At 43.8% G+C, this 26,472-nt stretch overlaps 1 protein-coding gene across 1 annotated transcript; it reads left to right on the plus strand.

Moving 5' to 3' along the window:
- The first annotated feature begins 297 nt into the window (after positions 1-297).
- Positions 298-26,472, plus strand: LOC147902455 (exocyst complex component EXO70A1-like). Its single transcript, XM_087373238.1, has 13 exons — positions 298-588; positions 1,733-1,828; positions 2,638-2,733; positions 8,731-8,936; positions 9,134-9,418; positions 16,512-16,650; positions 16,763-16,975; positions 24,907-25,112; positions 25,219-25,416; positions 25,517-25,616; positions 25,784-25,884; positions 25,989-26,135; positions 26,370-26,472. Exons 1-13 carry the CDS (start codon positions 298-300, stop codon positions 26,470-26,472), a joined length of 2,181 nt encoding a protein of 726 aa, XP_087229364.1.

The following is a 26,472-nucleotide window of genomic DNA, read 5'->3' on the forward strand; positions in this document are numbered from 1 at the left end:
AGGAGACTCATTGTTTTATGAGTTAATTCAATCGTAGAGCTAAGAATTATGGAATAGTCATAGTCATGATCCCAGAATTGATCAACAGGGAACTGTTCATTCAATCGTAAGTTCGTCAGCTCAAAAGATGCAGTCGGACAATCGGATTCCGGCGATGGGTCTGTTACTTGGAAGCGAATCCAGCCGTTACAGGCTACGTAACTACCTCACCTCCGTCATAATCGATCTTGCTTGCCTGCTTCTTGGCCTACCATTTGGTTGCACAAGCGTGTCTGCCACCTTCTGTGTCTCTCAGCAATGGCCGACATAGCTGCCTTGCAGGAGCGATCCCGCCTCTTGAAGGACAGCCTCCGTCGTTCCCAGCAGCTCACCGACGATATGATCGACATCCTCAGCTCCTTCGATCGCCGCCTGTCTGCCTCTTTGGACTCTTCGACTGCGCAGGCGCGTCCGATCTTCTCTCTTTCGCCTTGCGCTTCTTTTACTTTCGTTCGTCGTCCTCTCTCGGTTCAAACGCACGTGTACATTCGTGTCAGAATCTCAATTGCACTAGAAGCACGCAAGCGAGAGAAAAAACATCATCACTTCGTAAGCTTGACCTCCTTTCCTAGTCTGTAGGACACAGTGCTCAACTCATTTATAGCAGTTGGAGCTCTTCTTTTCATGCTCCACGAATGCACGGAACGTTCAACACTTAATCAGAAATAGCATATGTGCAGTTCGACTAATACAACGCTTACGTCCCTTAATTCTCTCCAAGTGTGTACGGAACAAAACAACAGTTCGAGTGAACCTCATGATCGCAATATACGACAAGCGCAGATTACAGAGGTCAACCGTCAACTACCGTGAAGCCAGATGAGCCCAGGAACAGCCGAAATTCTCGCATATCAGTGATCAGCAACCCTGAAGCCCACGCAGGATTCCATGAGACCCCCACAATGTACAGTTGGGCTAAACACTAGTCTGCCTAGTCGTCACATTTTTAAATCGAAAGGGGAGGTATATTGTTCTTTGTTCTTAGACTTTTATGTTTCAGCCCTGCAAATTTTCAAGCAAAGCCATGGTTGGGAATCTAGTATGCCACGTATTTTGTTTCTATGGAGGAGAACCAATATAGTCAAGGACACGAGAATATTAAAGAGGGGCTATCAACAGTATAACATGATATGGTAGCGACCTTTGCATAGTGGTTGGTATTTAACTCCACTGTGCCTAAGGGATTATGAATTCAGACCCAATTGGTATGAGCGATATCTCTAGTTTCGAACAGAAAATTCAAGCATGGAGGCACCCGTTGATGCAGAAGATGCTCTGAAGTCTTGCTTCTGGCTTTGCCCAGTGCGTTTCTCTGGCTCAAACTGCTGATTTCCAGCGGGAAACTGTGACTGGACTATGATGTTGACATGACGCAGACTAGCTACAAAAACTCAAGTTTGTCTTGCAGTGAAGCAGAAAATCACGTTATCACTGTGGGAATCGAGCTGGAGCCTGGGCTTCAGGAAGAGTTAGATGAGATGACGTCTCCAAATGCATATTTTCCGATTTGAGACGTTGCTTTCTGAAAGAAACTATTTGGGCGACTGAGTTTAAAATCAATACACGTATAATTCTAGGATTAACAGGCACCGTTCCAAATTTTAGTAATTCTCTTTTCAAGAATATTCAGAAAAACTAGATTCATTAGGCATTTGAAAGAGAAAACCCACTGAAGGCATACTGGTTGCACCAGGTGGGCAGGCCCAGCAGTTTCCATGACACCTCTGGCAATAATTTCTCTGACAAGGTCTGCTGGAAAACTGATACGATGGATGACGATAAGCTTTTGGTAAATACTTTTCTTTGATTGTCAAAAGTATACTACAGTCAAACTTTTTAAAACATGCTCTAGAATTCATGCCTACGTTAGGCACTAATCAACTCAGGACAATATTATAACAAAGAAAGCAAACATTGAATCAATCTTCGGCCTTTTGCTCCAGCCCATTGAGGCTTGTATGAGTTTCTCCTTTCTGGTGTACATTGTACTCCATAGGCCTGCGAGGCCTCCCGCGGACGTTAATACATCTCTCTCTCTCTCTCTCTCTCTCTGCATCAGCACGGGAAACACTTTAACCATCGGCACTTATTTCCTGGGAGTAGTCAAATGCAGGCAAACTCAGATAGAGCAACAACACATTAAGACCACTTCCAAGGCACCAATCGCAGAGGAAGAGGGAGAATTGTCTCCATTTTTTTACAGAACAGCCCACAGCTGACAACACATATCACTTGTTAGTACTAGATGCATGTACATGTCTCCAGTGCATGGGCTGGGAGACCCTGGAGAATTTTGTAAGGTCTACGGAGGATAGAATCATCATCATCATAATCTCTCTCTCTCTCTCTCTCTCGTTCTTCTCTCTTCCCTTTGTTACCTTGTTTTGATGATTCTCAAATGGTGATTCTATACGTTAAGCCTTATAAAGATGCATATTTCTAGTTACCATTGTAAGTGAGGTTATGTGCCTGTGGTTTATTAACAACAAAATCTTAGGTAACAAGGATAACTTTTAATCATGCATGTTGTAATATTATCAGACCTTCGGCTGTCATTCTTTCTGCCTGAACATTTACTTTTTTTGGCCTGTAATACAGGTTCACACACACAACATTAGAAAGGCCCATGAGAACATTGATAAGACGATAAAGGCAGCAGAAGATATTTTAAAAGAGTGTGATGTGTGTCGGCAGGTAAATCAAAGTGTTCTGTCATTTTTACAACAAATACACTACATCACTTTTTAAGAAATTAAGTTATTAGTCCAGCTGTCTCCCTCATACACTGGGACCTGAGAGATTAAAGTCCTCTACTGAATCCCCCTTGCTGATCCAAATAGATCTTCTCCACCAGGTGTCTATCCACGAACTTTGGCCTCACATACAGCTGTCCTTGAATTCGACCTCCTATGAGCCCTTCACAAGAATGTAGCTAATCCTTAAGCTCTCCAGAGCCACCCTAGCATCCTCCTCTGCTCATGGCTCCCCAGCCCGACACACAGACTTTAATGGGTTAACCACATGAACCTCTAGTCTCATACTGAGCAACAAATAAGTGATCTCTCCAAGAACTGTCATTAACATCTGGGGATCTTCACCCTCCACTGAGAACATCCGAACAGACCACATACTCAAAACTGTAGAATACAGACCCTGCTTCCCCACCATTGTTGAGGTCCCCCAATGCAAGTGGGACTATGGCTAGCCATGCAGCCTCCATCTGGAGCGTTGCCTACCATCAAAGCAAGCCATGCACCTAATTGAAGCGCCAACCATTGCTTGAAATCCATCCACCCCATCACTCTTCCAAATCAAATTGTTGCTCCAGTCTATGCCTCCAAGCCCATCTTACCACAACTCTAGAATCCTACTCTCCACCCAGACTGGTCTGTCCTCCCATTGCTTATGTTGAATCTAGAACCATAGGCTCCATGGTTAACTCTTCTATGTCAAATATGTGCATGGTTACACAAATTTCTACGTCACTTCTAGTTGTCCACATGCGCTAGCATACTTGACACAATGAGCAAAAACTATACACGCTTGTTCCTAAGCTAGGATATGTGTCACATGACATTCTTCTGATGCCAGGGCTCCTCAATTTTCGTTTTCTGATCTACACAATGAGCAAACACTACACGTGTTTGTTCCCCAACAAGGATATGTGCCTCATTTGAGAATAGGGATGTCTTCTCCCCTCGGTCAAGCCCCATTTCTCTCCTAATTTCGGGAGTTATGGGTGGGGCATATTAACCTCTAACAACCCCTCTCACTAACCTATTGTGGACTTCCCGAGTGAGTTGCTCCAAATACTCTCTAGAAAGGGCACTGAGGAGCACATCGAAGGCAGCCTCTACTACGAGCCATACACCTGCACATCCTACTCATGCTTCATGATGAAGTAGCATTGATCAACTCCCGTGCCCTCCAACTAATTGTGAAACACTAGGCCCATTGAAATCTGGTCTGTGACATCCATGATCCTTTTGAGCCTAACAAAATCACACGCCAATGTTATTGCTCTGTGGTTTGTCAAAGATGAGGCTACTACCTAATTTCTCCAACTGAGCCACTAGAGGCCATTCTGTGAGGCGCTGATCGTGGAAGACAACTCTAGAAAAAGAACTTGCTATAAAAAAGTCTGTTTTCAGAGAACCCAGCTCAATGCCTAGGGAATCTTTGAAATAGGGGCCGACAACCAAGGTGGAATGAAGACCTCGCTCACTGAATACATAGAAGACACCTGCAGGCTTAGCCTTGCAGGATGCACCTGCCTCTCAATGGTGGTCATCCAGGATCTTGACGTCCCGTGCTCCCAAACGGCACACAAGATTTAGATAATTTCTTAACTAGGGTGGCTGCTGGAGTACTTGATGGCCTTACATCACCAAACTGTAGTGGGTGACCTAAATGTTGATGCTGGACACAGTCTCCCATAAACTACCCTCTACCGATAACACAAAGCGATGTTAGGAAGGAATAGTCACTTTCTTCCATAGTTGGGAACGGGAATTTTTCGGGAACGGGGGGGGGGGTTTGGAACGGGAACGTTTCGGAAGGGGGAACGGGGGAATGGGAACGGGAACGCCACATCAGATGACACATCATCAAATCACATGGAAAGATACCAAAATATGCTAAGAATAACCAGATGTAGCAACTTTAAGCTTTCCATTTGATCTTTGGACTTTGAAAGACACAAAATCCTTAGAAAACTGAAATAAACATCAATGCAAATTGCATTGTGCAATGTGCAATGTGCATAAACTTTAAAGTTTAAAGCTTTAAGTCATAGAATTGCAGATCATAGAAGCTCGAGCATATAATATGCAAAATACAAGAAAAGGAGGCCATGCCTCAAGCCTGAACAAAAGGCCTCAATACCAAATAGTAGTTACAAAAAAGGACTCGAGACTCTCGAGTCAAGTACATGGTATATAGGAAAATAGAGAGTCAAGCTTGCCGCCTAATGGTCTACAAGAACAGAGGACTCTCCCTCATCCTGCTGAGCCTCATCATCATCCTCATGCTCATCCTCAGGAGCACCCTCTACATCACTGTCGGAGTCCTCATGTGGTCGAAATCCAAGATACAGTTCAGGAGTGCAATCTGCCCTGAACTTGTTAAGCAAATGCAAGTTTGCATTAACAAATACAAGATCTTTTGCCTTCCCATAGTCCTCCCACCAACAAAAGGAGGAAATCTTGAACCTGTCTGCCGGTGCAACCTCCAATCTAAATAACCCTTTTCCTTGTCTATGAAATGATAGCTCCTCCTACACCTTCCTCCTATTATCTGCACTTGGGACAAGTCGTCTCAATATCTATTCCCATCCTTGCACCACCTCCTTATATGTTTCTTGCCCCTTCCCTTGAAATTTTGCATCCAAAACAAAGGCTGCAGCCTCTAAAAGTCAATGATATTCTGTCCACCAAGAGGTTGCAAGTCCCCTAATCTCCTCCTTCCTCCAAGCATGTAAGTTATCAATGCTCTGAATAGTCTCAATCATCCTATCCAGCCCTTCATACACCTTCCCAATGCAAGGACTATCCCCATCAATAAGCCTCAACATCAAAATAATAAGCTTTGAAACCCGAAGCAAGAGGCGAACATCATCCCAAAATATGCCATCCAAGGCAATGGTCTTGCATCTCTAAGCCCCTACAGTGCTACACTCACGCCATGCAACCCACTCACTCGAAACAACAAGCTGTCTCAATTGAGTTTTTAGCTTAAAAAGACGCCTCAACATGATGAAATTATATGCGAAGCGCTCTCAAAATACTTCAGGAGATTCTTGTTTGGGCATATCTTGCAAAAAACAGCCAAGATGTAGTGGTGGTGAGTGATGAAAGAGACAACATGATTACCCATATCAAAGATAGGATCCACCCAATCCAACTTACCAATATCCTTTAGGAGATTATTCAGCCCATGTACCATGCAAGGAGTGAAGGTAAAATGAGGCTACTTCGCTTCAAGAATCCTCCCCGCTGCCCTGTTGGCGTTCTCACCATCCGAAACAAACTGGATGACATGTTGTGCCCCAACATATTCAATGGCCTCCATCCAAATGCTAGCCAACCTCTCGGCTGATTTTCCCGCCTCTGAATTATCAATAGCTTTAATGAAAAAGCTAGCCCCTCTGGAGTATGCAATGATGCCTTGAATAGAGCGGCTCCTAGTGTCACTCCATCCGTCTCCCATCAATGTGACATTGCATCTCAGCCATATGTCTTTGATGGGAGCCAAAGCATGCTCTATGGCCATCTTCTCTGTCACCAAGATTGTGGTGCGCAGCCCCTCACATGAGGGGGGAGTGTAAGATGGACCAAATGCTGCAATCTCCTTCACGATATCAATGAAGTAAGGATTGGAGGCCTTCCCTGTGGGCACATCTGCTCCATAAAAGAATCCTCCCACTGCTGCATCTACCTGTGCCCTCCTCCTAGGATGCCATGAGGCCACAAGGCTAGCCTGCACGACTCTCGGAGCCACTGAACTAGCAGCCCCTGAAGGTGTAGATGAAGCTCTACTCCCGAAGGAGGCGGCAGAAATGGAAGAAGCAGGAGTTGTTGCACCTGGGGCTGGTGGTGGCACTGATGGTCGACCTCGAGGATCAAGAATGGCAAGTTGCTTGTTTGCCTCCATGTCCAATTTCTCTGCAAGTGCCACAAAACGTGCATGCTCATGATTGGGAACAGCAGGGCAACAATTAATGCCATGATTTAAAACTTTGCATAGATGAGCTCGCACTCGGCCTACCCCTCCACTTTTTCCTTTGTTACAAAAGTGGCAAGGCCACTGGCATGCTCCTCCTCCTTTCGAATTGGCGTACTTGGACACGGGATCCACGTCCTTCCACCACTCGGATTTCTGGTCCGTGTCAATGCCTCATGGAGGAGCCATTGAGTGGGCTAAGAGAAGAGGGAGGGAGTGTGGAGAGAGGAGGGGGGGCTTTTGGTGGAGACTTGGAGAGGGCTGAGCACCGAGTCGTGAGCAATGAGAGAAGGGGGCTGAAGGGAGTGGAAGGAGCAAAAGGGAATGGAAGGAGAGGGGGCTGAGTGGCTGGGGGTAGAGAAGGGAGTGGAAGGGGGAGGGGCTGAGTGGAAGGGAGGGGGCTGAGTGGAGAAGGTTCAAGAGAGTAGAAGGAGAGGGGCTGAGTAGAAGGGAGTGGAAGGAGGGGGGGCTGAGTGGAAGGGAGTGGAAGGAGAGGGGAGTGAGTGGAAGGAGAGGGAGTAGAAGGGAGTGGGAGGGGAGGGGGCTGAGTGGGAGTAGAAGGGAGTTGGAGGGAGGGTGGAGAGTGGGAAAACCCCCTGTCAGCAGCTAAAGGCGTTCCCCGCACAACCCTAATCATAGAGAGAGAGAGAGAGAGAGAGAGAGAGAGAGAGAGATGATATGAATGAATGTATTAAAGTCCTCTTGAGACCCTTAAGGTTTACATCCAATGAAAAGAATTATATACTGGCTTTACATGTTGTGAGAACTTGCTTGACTAGCTTGTGCTCCAAGACTTACCTTTAGATAGCTTCCAAGCTTTTAGGCCGGCTGTTCCAGCAGAGTTTTCAGGGCACCTGTCTTAGAAGGGGTTTGGTTGCTTTATTGTGTCCTAATACCACTAATTTTTTCTCTAATGTATGAATAGACTAGATACTTAGCATGTGTTGCTCATCTTCTACCTCCCCTGTGGGGCAGATTTTGCAGATTCTTTCCTCCCTTGGGATCCTGGGTCTTGCCCGCTTGCCCCTCTCCACCTCTAGCTCATGTGACCTGGTTCTATTTTGCAAATTAAATGTCTTTTGAAAAGTGATATATCATCCCCAGGACATTTATGCATTCCATACCTGTCCATTGGGTTAATTTCCAACTTGTAAAACTGCATTCTTGTTCCCGGGTCACACCATAATTTCTATCAGCAGCTTTTATGCACCGTAGCTCCAACCATTCCTCCCAGTCTCTGTACCAGCCGTTGGTCGTTGTAGCCTCCATTGCTTATGTGGATCCGACTTGCATCCATCTTCCCAAGCTTATTTAGGTACCCCATGTATTGGCATAATGCTTCTCGTCTAGTGATATCATACCAGTCTCAGCTAGTAGGATGGAATAGGGTGTCTGCTTGAACCCTAGTTCTAAGCATTTATCACTGTTTCTATTCTTTTCCAATATGCTCTGGGTGACCAGGCTAGGCACCCATAGAGGGTCAATATTTGCACAAGCATGGTGCATAGAAATTTTTTCATCTCCCAATTCCATAGTTGTGCCTTCTTGTACTTATTTTTGGAAGCTGTAGAGAGCTTTCTAACCTCCCAGAATTCTTCTTTCCACACACATATTCCACTTGTAGTTATTTGCAAATTCCAGCCCTAGGTATTTGTATGTGGTGACTCTTTCCAAAGTCTCTCCTTCGATTGTGAAGTCCATCTGTTTATTTCGAGTCCCGATCAGCATTACTTTTGTTTTTGCAATGTTGATCTCCTTGGCTGAGTAATTGCAGAAAGAACCCAATGCATCCAAGTGAGTTTGCATGTCCCTCTTATCTTTTTCAAAGAATACTACATCATCCGCTTAAATGAGTACAATGCAAGTGTGCAGCATCAGGTAGATTCCTTTAAGAAAAGGTAGTAGATTGGGTTGGGAAATCTTTTTTGAAATCTAATTTTAACATCACAAAACTTTGGATCATGGATGCAGGTCGAGTCCAGGATCCTAGATGAACCCACCACAGATTTGGATGGTTACCTATCGGCAATAGACCAATTGCAAGGAAACATCAAGTTTTTTATGAGCAACCGTTGGTTAAAGGGAAGCGATGGAACACTGCATCATGCCGAGTCCTTGCTATCAAAAGCTATGATAAAACTAGAAGCATTGTTCAAACAAATCCTAACTGAGAACAGGTTTGCTTCTGACCCAATTGCAATTGTAGCTTCTGAAGTATTATAACGTTTGATGTACTATGAGTTACACCCAAAAAATATTTTTAAATTCTATCAATTAAAGCTTGCTCACCTATTCTGATTCTTTGTACTGCAATATATTAGCAACATTATTTTATGAGAAAGGGTTTTAAATATGCTTTGAATCCTTACTGCAGTAAAATCATTGAGCCAGCCCACCTCTTCAAGTTATTGCCAAGCACATCAAATGACTCACATATATTGCCAGGTGGTTATTCTGGCCCTATTAGGTCTGCAAATGACTCCATAAAAAATGCAGCTCTACCTGTAAACATTGATAAAACAATTCAAGGGGAGAAGTATGAAGCTGCAAACCCCATCCTTCCAAACCTCTTCTCCTCCCAATCTCTTCCTCTTTTGCATGGAGTTGCCCGACGCATGATTTCTGCTGGTTACACTCAACAATGCCTTAAAGCTTACAGGTAGCTGCATCTTGAAAATGAATGTCACAAGTTCTTTTTTCAAGTTAGCATTACTAAATCCACTGTAAGTTCGAACCAAAAAAGACCTTATGGATCCAAAATTAGTAAATGAACTGCATAAGCTTCTACCTTGAATGGATCCGGCTTGAAGTCTCATAAACAACATAACTTCTAAACTTTTGAAATTTGTTCTCTTCCTAAAATTGAGGCCAAAATTTGTGTAGAGCTTGAATCAAAGGAGAAACTTGTCTTTCTTAACTAAAAATTAATCATTTGTGTGACATAAAGTCATTAGACTTCTTTTACTCATAATAGCCGTGATTGCTTTGATTGGGAACACTGATGTCACTTTTAAAGCAATTCTGAGTGAAAAGAAACATACTACAGCAAGACTACAAGGGACTACAGCATTCATATCCTGACGATAACCATCATAAACCCTTAGAGGTGGCTAATAGTGCCACCTAATTTTAGCTTGGAAAATAGAAGAAAAGAACTGTTGATTCCACACATCAAGAAAGAGGAGGGTTGAATTGAATGTTTTGAAAATCCTCTTTTTAAGGTGGAAAATCTCTCTTTAGCAAGCAGTTCTTAATTTATAGGGCAAAGCAACCAAACATGCACAAAATTTCACAAAATGTTTGTAGGCCAAATCAACCCGAGGTGCACGCAACCCCTTCCATGAATGATGATTGCACAAGTTGTGACCCTGATGGCCAAAGCGACTCATACAAGTAAAACCAAGACAAAAGAAAAGTGAAAACCCTCCTCTGTAGACAGCTAGGCAAGAGGTGAGTACTACCAGATCATGCCTCTGGCGCTGCTGGATAATAAGAAGTCTTTGAAGTTTGTGAGAGTGCAAAGAATACAAAACATTGGAGCAAACCTAAGAAAGCTGAAATGGATTGCACCCACCATGAAATATAAACAAACAATCAGTTTTTAAGGAAACCTTAAAGCTAGAGTGACAAGCGGCATAGTATAGTGCAAATTTTACTGTTGCACCAACGTATGGAAAACACCAACTCCTTCATTGAATTAGAGTCAAAATTTTAATCTACGAACGGCATAGGACCCTATATATTGGAGAACAAACCTTCACTTTCTTGTAGCATAGCATAGCTAGTACAACGTGTAGATTAATGCCCAATCACCAACTGAGAATACCAAACATGTAGTGTGGAAGATATGCCACAGTAAAACACTCATTGTATCTCACTTTTAGACACATGCACACACAAGACGATAGAAAACACTTACACATCTGTGAGAGAGAATGCTCAGATGTACAGCCCAATAGATCTCATAAATATATAGAAACCCGTACAAAAAGGAGCTCCAAAAGTGTACCAACAGCTGCAGCAAACTCTGCTGGGATAAGGCACCACCACGAGCCTCATATGCTGCACGGATCTAGCGCCTGACACAGCAGTTTCATGATTAAATAATATTCCATTTTGATCAGTGTCACTTCTGTTGTTGCCTTTAAACAAGAACTTCATAGGTACATAACTCCGAACTGCCACATGCCTCCTGTCAAGTCAGTAGCTGCTCATGGAAGCCCTGTTGCTCACTGTGCACATGAGACTCTCCACTGCTCTTCACCCTGATGGTGATTTGCACATAGAAGAGTGTTGGAAAGGTCACCTCCCTTTCAGAGCTGCTCATGCCTCGGTGGACACATCATGGGAGATTCTAGCTAGCATTGCAACTTGGCATATTTGGAGGGCCAGAAGTACGGAGGCGATGGAGGGTTCCCACCTTCACCCCTCCCAGTCTATGGCCAGTATATGGACTGATACTATACACACAATGGTGGCCATCTAGGAGAGCATGCAGGGATCTTCCAGAGCAACTACTGCCAGGAGAGAGACTTTTTTCAGGGTTCGGAGAGGATCTCCTTTCTTCTCTGAGTCTCCTTCAGGGTTGAGGTGGCACTTTCAGCCTCCACCTTGGATTTTTGTTAGCTCATTTTGAGCTGGTTTGTTTTTTTCTCATGCATGGCATGATGTAGCTCCGCTCTCGCGGTTTTCATTCATACTTAATGAAGTAATCTTTTTAGAAGAAAAAAAAGAAAGGTCACCTCCCCATCTGTAAGCCCCCAAATGAGGAGAGCATGGGGGAGGGAAACCTAGGGAAGCATATGCCCAAAAAAGAGAGAGGCTGTGAGCTCACGGATGGCATCAGCAGAATAGGTTTCTCCAATGTTTGAACACTTCATCACCCCAAACCAACTTGGATATTCCAACTCCATCTTGTCGATTTTCTACTCCATTATTGTCACCTTACGCTTGAGCTCTTGTACCTCAAGCTGTAGTTGACAAATCTATTCCTCCTGCGTTTTGTCAGTATAAGCCCTTGAGTCTCGTTGGAGTTCCATGAACCGCCTAGCATACATATTTGGAAAAGAAGCAGGAGTGTTTGGGGCTGGCAGCTCTTTTGCATAGATCCTTGTTTTCTTGTTGATGTTGTCCTCTAGGAACCATGTTGTTTCTCTTCTCCTTGGACCCTCAATTGGCCTAACCCTTGGATCAGGTGGGGAGATCCTCCTAGTCGAAAGCTTTACTCTAGAAAGGAGGCCCTTAACATATTGCACTATTTCATTCGTTACTTCTCCCCTTGTAATTGTCTATGTCTTGCTTCCAAGAATAGTCCTAGGGTGAGAATCTAAGAGACAAATGCAAGACAGAGGCAACGATGAAGATCGGCTCGAGAGGACACTATGTCAGTCACAAAACGACGTGCCCTCCACAGCACCGAGATCCCCTTTTATTAATGTTAAAGGGATCCCTGTGATTACATAAGTGGTTGCGCCATCTCGCCTGCAACCCATGCTACCCATGTATCTACCTCCACATTGTCACCCACGTGTCACTTGCCACGTGTCAACCGTTTCATGTCTACTCCCTTAGAAGCCACAAGTGTGCCTACATTGAAAGGCTTAATGCGAGCAATATGGTTAGTCATTTTATTCTTATGCACAGGCCACAATGGGTCAACGCATAAGTAGTGTGGCGAATGGACCAATAACTTGATACGGACCAAACCCAATGAGGTAGGAACTTTTCAGCGGCAATGTAGCATCACCAGATCACCAACTTGATAAGAGATAAAAACATGGCCGCAGTTATAGTACTTTCTTTGCCGGTCTTGTGCTTTGCGCAGATAAGCTGCTGCGTTTTGTCGAATGAATTGAAGAGCATTCTAGAGAAAGTGGGACCAATTAACAACGTCCTGGTTCTTGACATCCTTTAGTTGAATCAGGCCCGTTCCAGCTAGAAAACGTGGGGCCCGACCAAACAAAGACTCCAACGGGCAAGGCATTGTTATAAGTGGCAAGGGCGTAAACATCGCAATTCTTATGTTAGGGATCAACGTACATTGCGAGCATGACCTTAATCCCACTCCGTGAGGCACTTGAATTCGGGGTGGAGAGGGCTGGTGAAGTGTTTCTTAATATTTAGCTTATCCACCACAATCTTCATAACTTTGAACTTGAAGTTTCAACCCTGGTCAGAGTGGTCAAGCGTTGATTGATCTGGGCACGGACCCAGACATCACAGACGATGGAAGAGGCAGCGACTTGATCGAAAAATAGTGGGGCGAAAGCCAAGGTATGGGACAGCGCCTGGCAATAGAAGAGTACAATTGGCAAAATCTAATACAGCTTGGTTGGCTTGTAACCAGTCCCAGCCGAGAGTTGAGGGAAATATTTGATGGGACAACACGATGGTCAGGACTAAAAACTAATGAGAGCCGAACATGATTGGTACATTATAGGCATACGCACAATAGATAGATCAAGCACATGAGAGGTTTCCGATTGAAATAAGTCGAGGCTGGAGTTACCAGAATCAGGGGCACATGCAGCTAAAGTCTGTCAGAAGCTTGCTGGACCCTGTCGGAGTTAGGTGCACATGTAGTCCGATTGCCTGGTTCTCCATCAACCCCTCTTGCCGGACTTTACTTGATTGTGTTTTCCATTTGCATCAATCAGGCATCCGATTGCCTTTTTTGCCTAAACCTTACCAAAAGGCCTCCATGTGCCCAAGGTGAGAGAGAGGCCTGAGCGTCATCAAAAAGGACGTCGAAGAGCGGAATAGCATAGCAATGCAAGGGAGATTTTTTGACAAAACGACTGTGAACGGTAAGGGGACTGCCAAAATCAACTAGAACCAAAATGGAAGACTGTTGGAATTAAGCGGCAACTACAAAGACAATAGTGAGCAGGAGAGATTGGGACAGTACTGAGGACGTCAACTCCCTCGACATCTCCAATTGATCTTGTCCAGACAACAAAGAGAGGGAGAAATTGGACGAAACCTAGGAGTTGCGCATAGCGATTGGACCTTGCGTTGCCAAAATTTTCCGGCAATGACACTTAACATGCCCATACTTGTTGCAGTAAAACCAACGAGGTTGGCCTTGTGGATCTCGATTAACTATGCGAAACCGGACCTTGCGTTGCCAAAAATTGCCGACAATAACGCCAACGTGCCCATACTTGTAGTAAAAACAGTGAGCTAGACCCTATGGATCTCAATCCGACAAACCGGATTTATCATTGAGAATGGCCTCCGTGACGAAGAATATTAAGCGTTGTGGACGTTGTCTATATCCATGGGGGTAGGCCTAATGAGGGAGTGGGCGAAATTGGGGAGAGAGTCGGTACTCAAGACGAGAACTTGGAGGAGGAAAAATCTATCCTCTATGCAATCAAAGGTGCCTCATGCAAGGTCTTGGGACCTTGGTCCTGAGTTCTTTGCGAAATGTTGACTTTAGACGCGACCATAAGAAGAATAGTTTCAAGTCCTCCAGCATGTCGATGTCAAGCCTCATCAACAAGTGAGTCAACTTGACGCTGAACTATGAGACGGTTTCATGTGGCGACTGACATAATTCTTGTAACTAGAACAGAGCATCCTTCACAGTATCCATATTGCCGAATGTTGAATAGACAACCAACCGGCGATGAGGCCAAGAGGCTTTGACATGAGCATCGAGCTGCATGATACCAAGCCGCAATAGTGAGCACGTTAAATGATAGCTTAATTTCCTCCACGCACTGTTGATCGGACCAATGGTGATACTCACAAAGATTGTCAAAGTGGTCCAACCACATATAGATATCCTCCTCGAGGGTGCCAATGAAGGCCTTCGGACAGACTTTCCAATCATGCCGAGGCGTTGGACATAGACCGTGAAGAGATGGATGCCATGTTCAGATTGCATTGAACGAGTTCGGACGATAGGATCACCAACAACTCCAGGGTAAGGTGAAATTTGGGAGACGTGATTGACATGGGGGACCTGAGTCGCGTCATGCTCCATCCGATCCATGGCGTCTCCACCAAAACATAACAAGCGAGAATCTAAGAGACAAACACGAGACGAGGCAACAATGAAGGTTTGCTCGAGACGACACTACGTTAGTCACAAAACGACATGCCCTCCAAAGCACCGAGATCCCTTTTTATTGTTGTTAAACGAATCCCTGTGATTACATCAATGGTTGCGCCACATCATGTGCAACCATGCTAGCCATGTGTATATCTCCACGTGGTCACCCACGTATCACTTGCCACATGTCGACCTTGTCACAATATACTCCTTAAAAAGACCAACATTTGCTAACTATTTCACCCTCCCAAGACATTGGGCATGAGAATGTAGGAGGAAGTACTGACATCTAATTTATCTCATTCCTTTAGTGGTATTTTTTATACTCCTATCCCTAAATTTTTTAGTTTCTTCCATAAACAGCTCTTAATGCAAATTATTTATAGTATTACTCGAAGAATATTAAACATGTCAAAGGGGGCAATCTATTGAAGGATAGGGAGAGAGCGACAAACTTCGTTGGGGATAAATCACTTTAGCAAAACTAGTGGCTTTGTTGCTCAAAGTATTACATAGGCACCATTTATTCCATTTCACTCAAGTATGATATGAGATGGCATATATCCCACACGTTTCAACTCTTCCTCAACATTTCTTGAGATCATGAATTCCCTCTATGGGCACTCCCACCCTAATGTAGCTTTTTCAATTCTCACTATTTCGGTTCTCTTTCATGTTGGATTGGTAACTTTATCCTTTCCACATTATGTCCTTCACATGATGCACTTTAAATGGGCTTAGTACTTGCTTTTTTTAGCATGAACTCTTTTTTTGGGAAATAGACCTTGCATTGTTATTATAATCATGCAAATGTGATTAATGTCAAGTTTGGAAAGTACATCTAGAAAGAAGCCTGGAATAGAGAATAAAGGATTCAAGGTGGGCATTGGGCTCAAAAGAAACATAGAAATAAACCATGGAAGGCAAAGCATTTGTAATAGTTATGACTTGTAAGACTCCAAGGACTCATGAAGTTGAGTTACAAAAGTAGAAAAAATGCGCCTTGCAAAGGCGGCCAAACATTGACAGCTCATATAGGAGCAAAAGATGTTAAATTTTAGAAGAAGGGAAGGCACGAGTAGAGAGAGAAATCTCACATAGATACAAGAATATATAAGCTAGGCATATATGTAGTCATTATTGCACAAATGAAGCCTAAAATTCTGCATGAGAGGAAAGAAAGGGACAGACGGGGGAGAGAGACGGTAGCAAGATGAGTGTGAATGCAAATGAGAATCAACTCAGTTACAGAAAGAAAGAAGAAAGGGGCCATAGCTGCTGTAAAGAGTTGGGGGGAAGGGGAAATCTTCTCCCTTTGGAAAAATATGCCCATGGAATCTTATGCCTAAGATGTTGAAAAGGTTTCAATACTGTTGATGATTGATTAATTATTATTTTACGATTTTAAATGTCTAGAATACCCTACACAACATTAGAACAGACACACTCCACCCCGGTTCACACACCACCCATCTACAATCTTTTAGTTCAGGGTAGGCTATCATGCATTCTTTATAATTGGTGTCATGAACTTAGTCAGATCTGTGGACAGTCCACAAAGTAGTGACCAGCGTTATGATTGATTACCAAGGTTATTTGCTCTACTATATCTATATATATGGTTTTTTTCCAAAATCTCTTCATTTGAGTCAAACTCTTCACTCTTTTGTGTTACTTCTTTGGGTTTCGACAGGGAGGTAAGGACTCCAATTTTGGAGCACATACTGCACAAACTGGGTGTTGAAAATTTCAACAGAGATGATATACGAAAGGCTCCTGCAGAAACTATAGAAGGAAAGATAGCAGATTGGCCTAAGCATATGGAAATAGCTGTAAGTGCATTAATATTGACTCCTAACGTCGAATGGTTCACAGACACATTTTCTGGACACCTTCCAAAACCAATACCACATAGATGGGCTAATTGTGATAATGGAAGTTCAGGTCCAATTGTTGTTTGCAGGTGAACGGACATTGTGTGACCAGATTTTCTATCAACTTGACCCATGTCAGATTTGTTGCTTTGTTGACGCCATTGAGAGTATCATGAGCACACTCCTGGACTTTGGAGAGGAGGTTATCAAAAGCAAAAAATATCCAGAGAAACTTTTTCCAGTTCTCAACATGTATCGTACCATGCATAATCTTCTACCTGAGGTAAAGGCTTCGCTCACAAACACTCTTTAGTCCATTTGGCTTATATCTTGCAATATTAATTAAGATAAGAGAGAGGATCTTTGACAATAGATATTCCCTTGAAGACATTAACTCTTTGAAACCTCTTTGCCTATTGAGAATGTTCTTTCTATATCACTGTGGTAACTAATTTTGATTGTGTCAAGTTAAGTAGAGTATGGGTGTCTGCACTTGTAATGCAGAGAAAAATATGCTTAGTTAGTAGGATCAGCATCAGGGGAACATTTAGTAGAGAGGGCAAAAAAGAAGGATGTGTGGAGGACTATAAAAGCATCAACCCTCTTCCTATTATACTCACATATTGATTTAACACCTTATTCTGCTTCCTTCCTTCAGCCTCAGTACATATTGATTTGACACCTTATTCTCCACATTCCCCTCTTCTTCACACTCCCAGCCTTCCCTGCCCTGACTCTTTTCCTTCCTTTTTCCCTTCTACTTCTGCTCTTCTACATTGGTATCAGAGTTTACATTCCTGGCACCTTTTCTCCTATCTTCAGCTCCCCCTTCTTTCTTCTATTCCAATCCTTCAGCCAGTGTGATAACACACTGCACTTCAAATGAACACTTCAGAGAGCATTGTCAAATCCGCAGATCAGCGGTTCCCTTCGTCAATTTTTTGCTTTCCATACAGCCATCATGCCTCATCTTCCTACAGCCATCCATACAACCGTCTACTTGCTTTCATCTGCCATCCACTGTACAACTGCTCTTAATCCCATCAGGCAGACTTTGCCATCTGTAGTTCATCTATCATTCATGACTTTTATTGGCAACCAACATCAATCTCCTCGCAGATCCCCTTAGATGTAGCATCTTTTTAAGCTGCCCACTTGAGTGCAATCTTCTTTCTTGACTAGATTTTAATGTTCAATTATCTTTTGTATGTAGATAGCATACCTTTATACTTTAATCTAAATCTATTAGTGCTTTCACACCTCGATTGTACTTGTGGGGGACATTCATGTCTGTCAGTTAGGGACTCATCTTGCAAGTACCTATGCACACATTTGCACCCTTTTTGTAATGATAATGTACCATGGCACCACAATGTGCACTATGGTTGGATTAACATTTGCTCTCAACACAAGCAAGCACCTGCCACAGTGGGAGCACCTACTAACAGCACTCTCGTGCCTTCTAATCCTATGTCCCCAGTTTCAGCAGATGCACAGGTCCAATTTTGGAGGCACTATCCTCGTTGCTTCAAAGCACTCTTTTCTAAGATGGGACAGCAACTTGCACAGCAGATTAACCGGCAAATGAACTTCACAAGTGAGCAAACAGGGGAGCATACCTTCTAGTAGATTGGTTAACAAGTAAACCTAGTTCTGGCCACCGCACTTCAAAGAGACAGGCAATAAACCTATGTCCCTAGGGCCAGCATGGGAATCACTTAGAGTGCTACGATGCATTTTCTCTGCCACGAGGTGGTTATATGTTAGATGCTAGACACCCTTCCAGTTTTCAGCACTCCATGTTTTTTTAGATGGAGGAGTTTGTACCCCTGTATGGTGATAACTTCGGAATTGCTGATGCATTCTCTATAGCGCTAGGCGGTTTCATGGCAAATGCAAGGCGTCCATATAGTTTGAAGCTTTGGATAACTGTTTTTTTTCTTTACCGTTAATAATCTGTGCCTAGTGAGGAGATGGGTTCACGCCACAACTCGTACCAGTGGGAGAGGGCTTACTCATCCTCCCAACCTTTTGTCTTGCAATTTCAACGATATGATGCCTGCAGAACCATGCTGCTAGGGACTCCAGCTAGAGACTCATAGCCCCATCTCACAACATGTGAGCACCCACAGTTTGCCTCAGCCCATGCACGAGATGGGAGGAACAGCAGAGTGGCATAGTTGGCCAACTAGACTATGATGTCATGCTATCAGATAATTTGCAGTCATATTGTGTTATATTTGAGGACATTAGAGACAAGATGGCATTTCATCATTATGTGAGCCTCAAGAGGGATGATGCCCACGTTCAAGGGTAAGCTCACTTGCCTAGTTCAAAGGGGGCTCTCCGACCCCTAATGAGCTTGAGGATTAGATCACAAAGCTGGAAGATTATTTCTGCTTCTATGCCACAGATGAAGAGTCAATCATCTTAGTGTTACTACATGCAAGATTCTCCAAATAGACCTACCACATGGGACTAAAATAAGGACTTCATGGTCACCACTTTTGTTTCTCTGCCCATCTTGGAGCAACAGATTGGCTTATTCCTATGCTTTATCCCATACTGGAACAGTCCAAAAGTATATACACCAACTCTTGAGACTTTCCCTCTTGGTGCATGGCATCTCGAAGACGAGGAGACTGATGCCATTCATTCAAGCACCCTTCCTCTACATTTGATGTGAATGGCCACAAGCCATTAAACATTGAGCAAGCTGCTAAGCTTGCTAAGGTTTTTAAGCCAAAGCATGCAAGCCCATATGTGACACGACCCCAGCACTCTTGAGAACCCGGACTTGCAAGCAAGCGCAAGAAAACTATCATAGAACAACGATGATGGATGCACGCATGCTCACCACCCAACCATGACAACCAGGAATAGAATGTCCCCTCCGAGCCACACGCTGAGCTGCTGGCATATCTCCCAACTAGATCCCTACCAGCCTGGCGTCCCATACCACCAGGTGGCGCCCTCAAGGACCTTGGATCTACTGCTGGGTCTTTAGCAACACTAGAAATTAGGTGCGCGTCCGCAACACGATCCAGGATCCAAACCAGCAAAGACTTGGGTAGCCCCTTTGGCTTTAGGTCCTTGTTCCGAAGGCAGCTTTGGTACTGGAGAAGGTGTAGGATTCCGACGCTTCGGACAATCCACCTTTGTGTGGCCACTCTCCTCACAAATGGAACAACGGCCTTCCTTCTTCAGCTTTAAGGTGCATAGGAAACCAGTGTGAGTCAAATTCGGTTTCTTCTTGGAGGTGTTATCCGAAGACCTCCCCTCCCCGATGCCAGTAGAAGGTTGGAAGAACTTCCGCTTGTTCTTCCCGCTGGTATCTGAGGTGGATGCATCCTTTGTCGTGGCCATGGTGTCATCATAGATACATGCACTATTCATGGCCTCTTGCAAAGAAGTGCACTTGTTGTTCTTGACCTGCAATTTATAAGAATCAGGTAACGCGGATATCCACAAAGAATCCCAATAATGTAAGGATCCATCTTTATGGCTCAATTTTGCAAATCCCTGAATTTTTGGAGATAGACTTCAATGGTGAGATTCTACTTAGACATATCTAGGGCTTTGAATTTCCCTACAATATCATAATCCTCCTCTTTCTTCAAGAATTCTTTCCTAAAGACTTCTTCAAATTCGATCTAGTAGGTGGGTTTCGGCGGAAGTTCCTTCCACCAAAGTAATGCTTTTCTGGATAAACACCCCATTGCAAGTTGAATTTTCTTTATCATCAGAATAAGGATGGAGCTGGAAGTGCACCTGCCACTTGTGCAACAAAGTGTCTACAACTTCCTTGGTCTTGGATTTCTGATCTCCAGGATATGGATCTGAAGGACCCAACACTGAAGCTAAAGCATCCACGTGAGTGAGTGCTTGAACTATGCTGGTCAAAAGAGTAACAAAAGTGAATCACTTGAAGTTGCTGGGTCAACTCAGGATGATTCAAAGTAACCAATTGAACCTCGCAACTAACAGTGGTCATGAAATCGCTGAAAGCATGCTTTGTAATCATATCATCATAGAGGCCTTGGTCATTCCCTCCTTGAAATCCACGACATGCTCCCCCTCGGGAACCTTAGGATCATTCGCATCAGCCATGAGAGAGTCGTGACAGGAAAAAAGAAGGGGCCGAGGGTGTAAAAGGCTGAAATCGAGGTGAGATATCAGCCTAGGGGAGAAAAGACAGCAGGTGGTTGAGTTGGTAGATAATTGGTGGACTAGGAGCTGCCAAAGGGAAGAGGAAAGAGACGACTCAGGGGCGAACTGAATATGGAACTGCTAGGAATTCAGTCTGGCTGATGGAAGTCGATGAAGAGATGCTGGCCACAAGGCTATGCTGCGCCTACACTGGGAGAAAGTATGAGGCTGGAGAAGGGCAGGCTGAGAGTTTTAGGCTCTGGTAAATTCATGCTTTTGGAAAGCGGGGCTTTCCAGAAGCTACCCTGATTAAGCCACCCTCCCCAAATTTAGAGTGCTTTTGCTTTAAGGGTAGAATGGCATGCCAAAATCTCATCCAGCCAAGTCCTGGACATGGACAGCTTCCAACGCTCCGCTCCTCCTCCCTTTCCTTGCAGCGCCTCCTCTAAATCCATCAGCCAGGAAATTCGCTGCAACCCCCATCCTGTCCTAGGGATTCGCAACAGCCCTCTTACCTTAATCGTGCTTCCAATCTTCAACAAACTGTACTGTCAGCCAACTCAAATCTAGAACCCTAACAAATGCCAGTCTTACTCTCCCAGATTCCTGACGAATAGGCTTCTACCTCAGCAAGTCTTACTCTCCCAGATTCCTGACGAGCAGGCTTCTACTTCTGCGATTTATACATGCACCATCTTCGTGAATCCTCTCCATCCCAATCCTAACAAATTCATAGCCCTAACTGGCGAATTCACAAGCTCTTGCAAGGTACCACAGCAAATATTGAATTTGAATCATACCTGGAGAAAAATTCGTCCACATCTTCTCTCTACAGAGATTCGTACCTCAAGAGTTGGCTCTGATACCAACTAACACAACCCCAGCACTCCTGAGAACCCAGACCTGCAAGCAAGCACAAGAAAACAATCATAGAACAACGATGATGGATGCAAGCATGCTCACCACCTACCCATGACAACCAGGACTAGGATGTCCCTCCGAGCCACACGCTGAGCTGCTGGCACTCTGGCACATCTCCCAACTAGATCCCTACCAGCCTGACATCCCATACACCAAGTGGCGCCTTCCAGGGCCCTGGATCGACTGCTGGGTCTTGGGCTACGCTAGAAAGCAGGTGTGCATCCACAACACGATCTAGGATCCAGACCAGCAAGGAAGAGCCAAGGTTGCTCTGACTTGCATGACTGAAAACTGAACCCTTGGGCTCCTCATATAGGCTCAAGCCCAGCGCTGCTAAAAATAGTGGAAACCCTAATTCGAATCCTAATCCATCCATGCCTATGCAACTCAACCCGAGAACTGCCTGCCTAGCCCCAAGCCTCCCCAAGCTTCCTGGGTGCCTAAAGCACACGTCAGATACAGTCCATGCACATGACAATATGGTAATGCATTGGCAGTTGATAAGAAGTCCAAAATGTTGGAATGGCATGACACGATGGTTGCAACAGCTTCATTTCTCACGTATCTGTTCCCAGATTGGTATCTGTTAATAGAACACCCTTTCTGAAACGCCAGATGCAAAATCCCAAGTCCAGTCCAATGCTGTATCAAAAAAATCAGACATTAAGAAGTTTCTAGGCCCATCATGGTTAGCAGGAAGAGGGCCATTCAAGTGTGATGAGCTTCAAAGCACAAGGAAGTATGGAATGTTGTGACAACCAAGCTCGACATGACTGTGGAATTGTCAGATAGTGAGGAGCTTGTAGATGTCCTTGAGATACTTAGACACAAATTACAAAGTGCTCTTACTCATCACACTACTTTTCAGCCCATTGCTGGCAATCCGCATAGGATTGTTATCGCTCTAGTTGAGCACCATGATGCTATGTTGCTCCGTGCACAAAATGATGCTAAGGGAGACAATCAGGTGGATGAGGAGTAGCAACATTGGCATGCCCAGCCAAAGATGTATTTAATATTCCTTCATACATCAATGGGTGCTACAAATGTCAAGACACTCGAGTTGAGAGGTGACATTGATGGTAGAACTGAATATATTAGTGGCCAAGGGGAGTACCCACAATTTCATCAACATCATGACCTTGCAGAAAGTAGCATAAGGGACCATTGAGATTGACTATTGTGTGAAAGTCGAGGTTGCTAATGGCACAGCACATGATGAGTAGGTTGTGTACTATGACTTCTCTGGGAGAGTTTAGTGTAAGACTTGAATTCCATGACTCTCCACTTTGCACACAAAGTGGTGTTGCAAGGTCTCACAGCCCCACAAATGCAACTGATTACCACATAGAAAACTCAAGAAAGAAATTGCCTACCCATTGCAGATTGCTGAGCCTCAGATTAGGAAGAAGAGAGATGTCAACCAGGAGCTAGCCCAGTAATCGTCTCTCTAAGGTGCGAGAGGAACAGCAAAAGACTTTCATTTCTCATAGAGATTGTCCTTTTGCCTCACTAGTACTCTTAGTTTACAAGGAAGATGGCTCATACCTGTGTGCATTAATATGGCCATAGCCAAAAAATAGGCTTCCAATCCACAAGGCTCAGGAATTTATGAATGAACTCAAAGGTGTTGGCCATACCTAGTTCGGAATGCGGTTCTATCTATGCGTGAAAAAAGGTTATGAGCATAAAACAACCTTTCATATCGAAAGGGTCCCTTCCAAGGTATGTCCTTGCCAGAGTGGCCTTGGCTTTGCTTGTGTAAATGTTGAGACAGCCATTGGCTGCTCCCACATCCCTCCTCTGCTGTCCTGCCTGATGTGGCTTTCTTACCGCAGCTGAAATCCCTGGTTTGTATACTTTCCACCTCTTCCACCAATGGTCCCCATTTTCATGCTGGATTATGCTGCTTGGAGGTTCTTTTGTTTTTGCTCATTGTTGGTTTCTGACTACTTTGCTCTCTCTACCTAAATGTTTCCCATATGCTTATGCCATAACTTGGCATAACCAAAGAAAATTTCCCTCAAATTATATTTAATTACTGTCCAAAAGGAGTGTTTAACACACTGAATGTTGCTCATCAAGATGCCAAGAGGTGGGGATGCTGTGTTAGAATGTATTGCATCTCGTGTGTGGAGAGAGTGAGGGCTTCTATGTGGGTGTGCCTGCCCTGGAAAGCAGTTTTCTCAGTTAGTTTGGTAGCTGTTTACCAGGGCATTTAGGAAGAGTTAGGGGCAGGTTACAAGGCTGGTAGAGGGCCTGTTACTGGCTGGTTTTGTGCCAGCTGGCTGGGGCTAACCAGGCCAGCAGTGTGGCTGACCAAGGTCGGGGGTCATCACCTGACCGTGCACATCTCAATGAGAAAAAGACTTCAACTTGCTCTTCTTATTATAGTGAAACGCCCATAAGCGGGACATCTATGACACCTAAACATTCACACAAAATGGTATATCATTACACTATGATCTCCATTCTCTGAGCTTACAATCACAATGGCTGCTTCTTTTCAAAGGCTTTCAAACGAGCACCCATATTGTATTAAGTCTTGACAAATACTTAACAACAAATCAACTTCTATCCCTTCACAAAAGTCCTTGAAGTACCTATTTCTTAGGGGAATTTTTAACATACCGTTACGAAATTTAGCTTGATAGACTCCCTCGAATCTGAATTGGAATGCACACCAAGCGCTTTCTTAACGATGCCCACTTCATTGGTACCTCATTCTCAAGGAATTGTTTTCCTCTCCCATCCGCAGCGTGCCCAACTCTCCCCAGAGGGATACCAAGAGCTTTGGGTGAGATTGCTTATTCTCTTAAGAGAGAGAAAATTCCATTGCTAGTCCTTATTGACAGGCAAGTAGTGAACAAATATTATAAGGCAAATTCACAAGTGGAAAACAAACGGCAGCCGTGATTTGCACAGCAGATCAACAATTTCATATGACCATTTCAGTCAGTGAATTTTGAGTTTTGGGATTTCACCTTACATATCCTGTAAAGATAACTTGCTTTACTTCATTCGCCTTTTGTTAATATTTCACCTTTAGTTGTGTGCATAACATCGACAGCCACCTTAAATTTTGTGATAAGCAATTTCCATGACTATCTTTGTCATAAGGTACCTCCCATTTTCTTGCTGTAGGTTACCAAGTTATTTCAAGGAAATGAGGGCGCATCAGTGTGTCAAAGGTTTGAAGATATCATCATGCGGCTTGCTCAAACTGCTCATGATACTGTCAAAGATTTTGAACAGATCGTTTATAAAGATGGCAGTAAGACGGCCACGCAAGATGGCATGGTTCATCCTCTCACCAGCTACGTGATTAACTACATAAAACTTCTGCAGGAGTAAGGATTTGATTGGCTCCATTTGAAATGGACTTCACTGTATTGGTTCAGCTTCTCTTTAATATCTGCAGTTTCAATAATTAGCTATTTGCTGTTATCTATGCAGTCATCAAAGTACATTGCACCAGCTGTTTGGTGAACCCAAGGCAAATCCTGAAAATTCAAAACTGGCAAGAGCAATTGTTCAAATTCTAACAGCACTTATGAGCAATCTTGATACAAAAGCCAAACAATATAAAGACCCAGCACTAGCACATATTTTCCTCATGAATAATGCCTACTATGTTGTCCGATCAATTCAAAGGTAGGCATCATCAGGCTATTGAAAGTTCATACCACTTGTGTCGTTAAACATCAAAACTCATAAATTTGTTGTACAATGTATTAAAACTTCAATTCTGCAGATGTGAGGCGAGGTATTTACTAGGAGAAGAATGGTTGCAAAGGCACCAATCCATAGTTCAGCTGCATGCCACGAATTACCAAGTTGCTGCTTGGAGCAAGGTCTCTTAAGATCTATCATATTGAATGGATTTATATAATCCCAACTGCAAACTAATCCAACTCAGCATTCCTTTGTGAAATGTTTGCATTCATCAAACGTTACGTTTTTAGGTATGGGCTTCCTACCGGCAATCCTGGCAATTAATGGTCCGTGAATTACAAACCAGGTCCTTCAATGTCTGGGCATGGAAGGTTTAGTACAAAACAGTGACGAAAGCATGGAAGCTGGCAGCATGATTACAATCCCTAAAGCACTTCTTAAGGAAAGGTAGGTTGACCTTTTGAGTTGCATTTAATCATATAAAGCTTTGAACGTCAGATAACATTCAAATATGTATGGTTCTTTCAATGCTTGAAAACCTCTACCTCCAGATTCAAACTATTCAATCACCTTGTTGAGGAGATGCATCAACGTCAAGCACAATGGACAGTACCACAAACTGAATTACGGGAGGCTCTGCGACTGGCAGTTGCAGAAAAACTGATACCAGCTTATCGCCTATTTTTAAGACACTTCAGGTTCAATGGGCTCTCATCCAATGTGGTCATGGTTGTGAAAATCTTCTCATGCACAACTGCCCAAGCCCACTCTCCAAAGTACCCACTTCCCACTTTTGCCCTCCACAGACAGCCCTCTTAGATCTCCCCCGTTGTTCACCCCATCTCTGTTATTGACTTGCTTCCATATTTGGTACAATTATAGTCTATTAGTCGTAATTTGCTTCTAACTAAAATTGTGTGACCAATTGTCAGTGGCACGATGGAAAGCAACAAAAATTCAAAGTACATCAAATACACACCCGAAGATCTGGAGCATCTCCTAGCAGATTTCTTTGAAGCCAAACTGGGAAAATGA

The sequence above is a fragment of the Dipteris shenzhenensis genome, chromosome 4, assembly GCF_047967505.1.
Source record: "Dipteris shenzhenensis isolate YYH24624 ecotype China chromosome 4, Dip_SZ_1.0, whole genome shotgun sequence".
Classification (NCBI taxonomy): domain Eukaryota; kingdom Viridiplantae; phylum Streptophyta; class Polypodiopsida; order Gleicheniales; family Dipteridaceae; genus Dipteris; species Dipteris shenzhenensis.

Coding starts and splice junctions, on each gene's coding strand:
- LOC147902455 (XM_087373238.1), top strand. CDS start 298: ATGGCCGACATAGCTGCCTTGCAGGAGCGATCCCGCCTCTTGAAGGAC. Junction 589..1,732: donor AGAAAAAACATCATCACTTC/GTAAGCTTGACC, acceptor TGGTTGCACCAG/GTGGGCAGGCCCAGCAGTTT. Junction 25,417..25,516: donor GTTGTCCGATCAATTCAAAG/GTAGGCATCATC, acceptor TCAATTCTGCAG/ATGTGAGGCGAGGTATTTAC.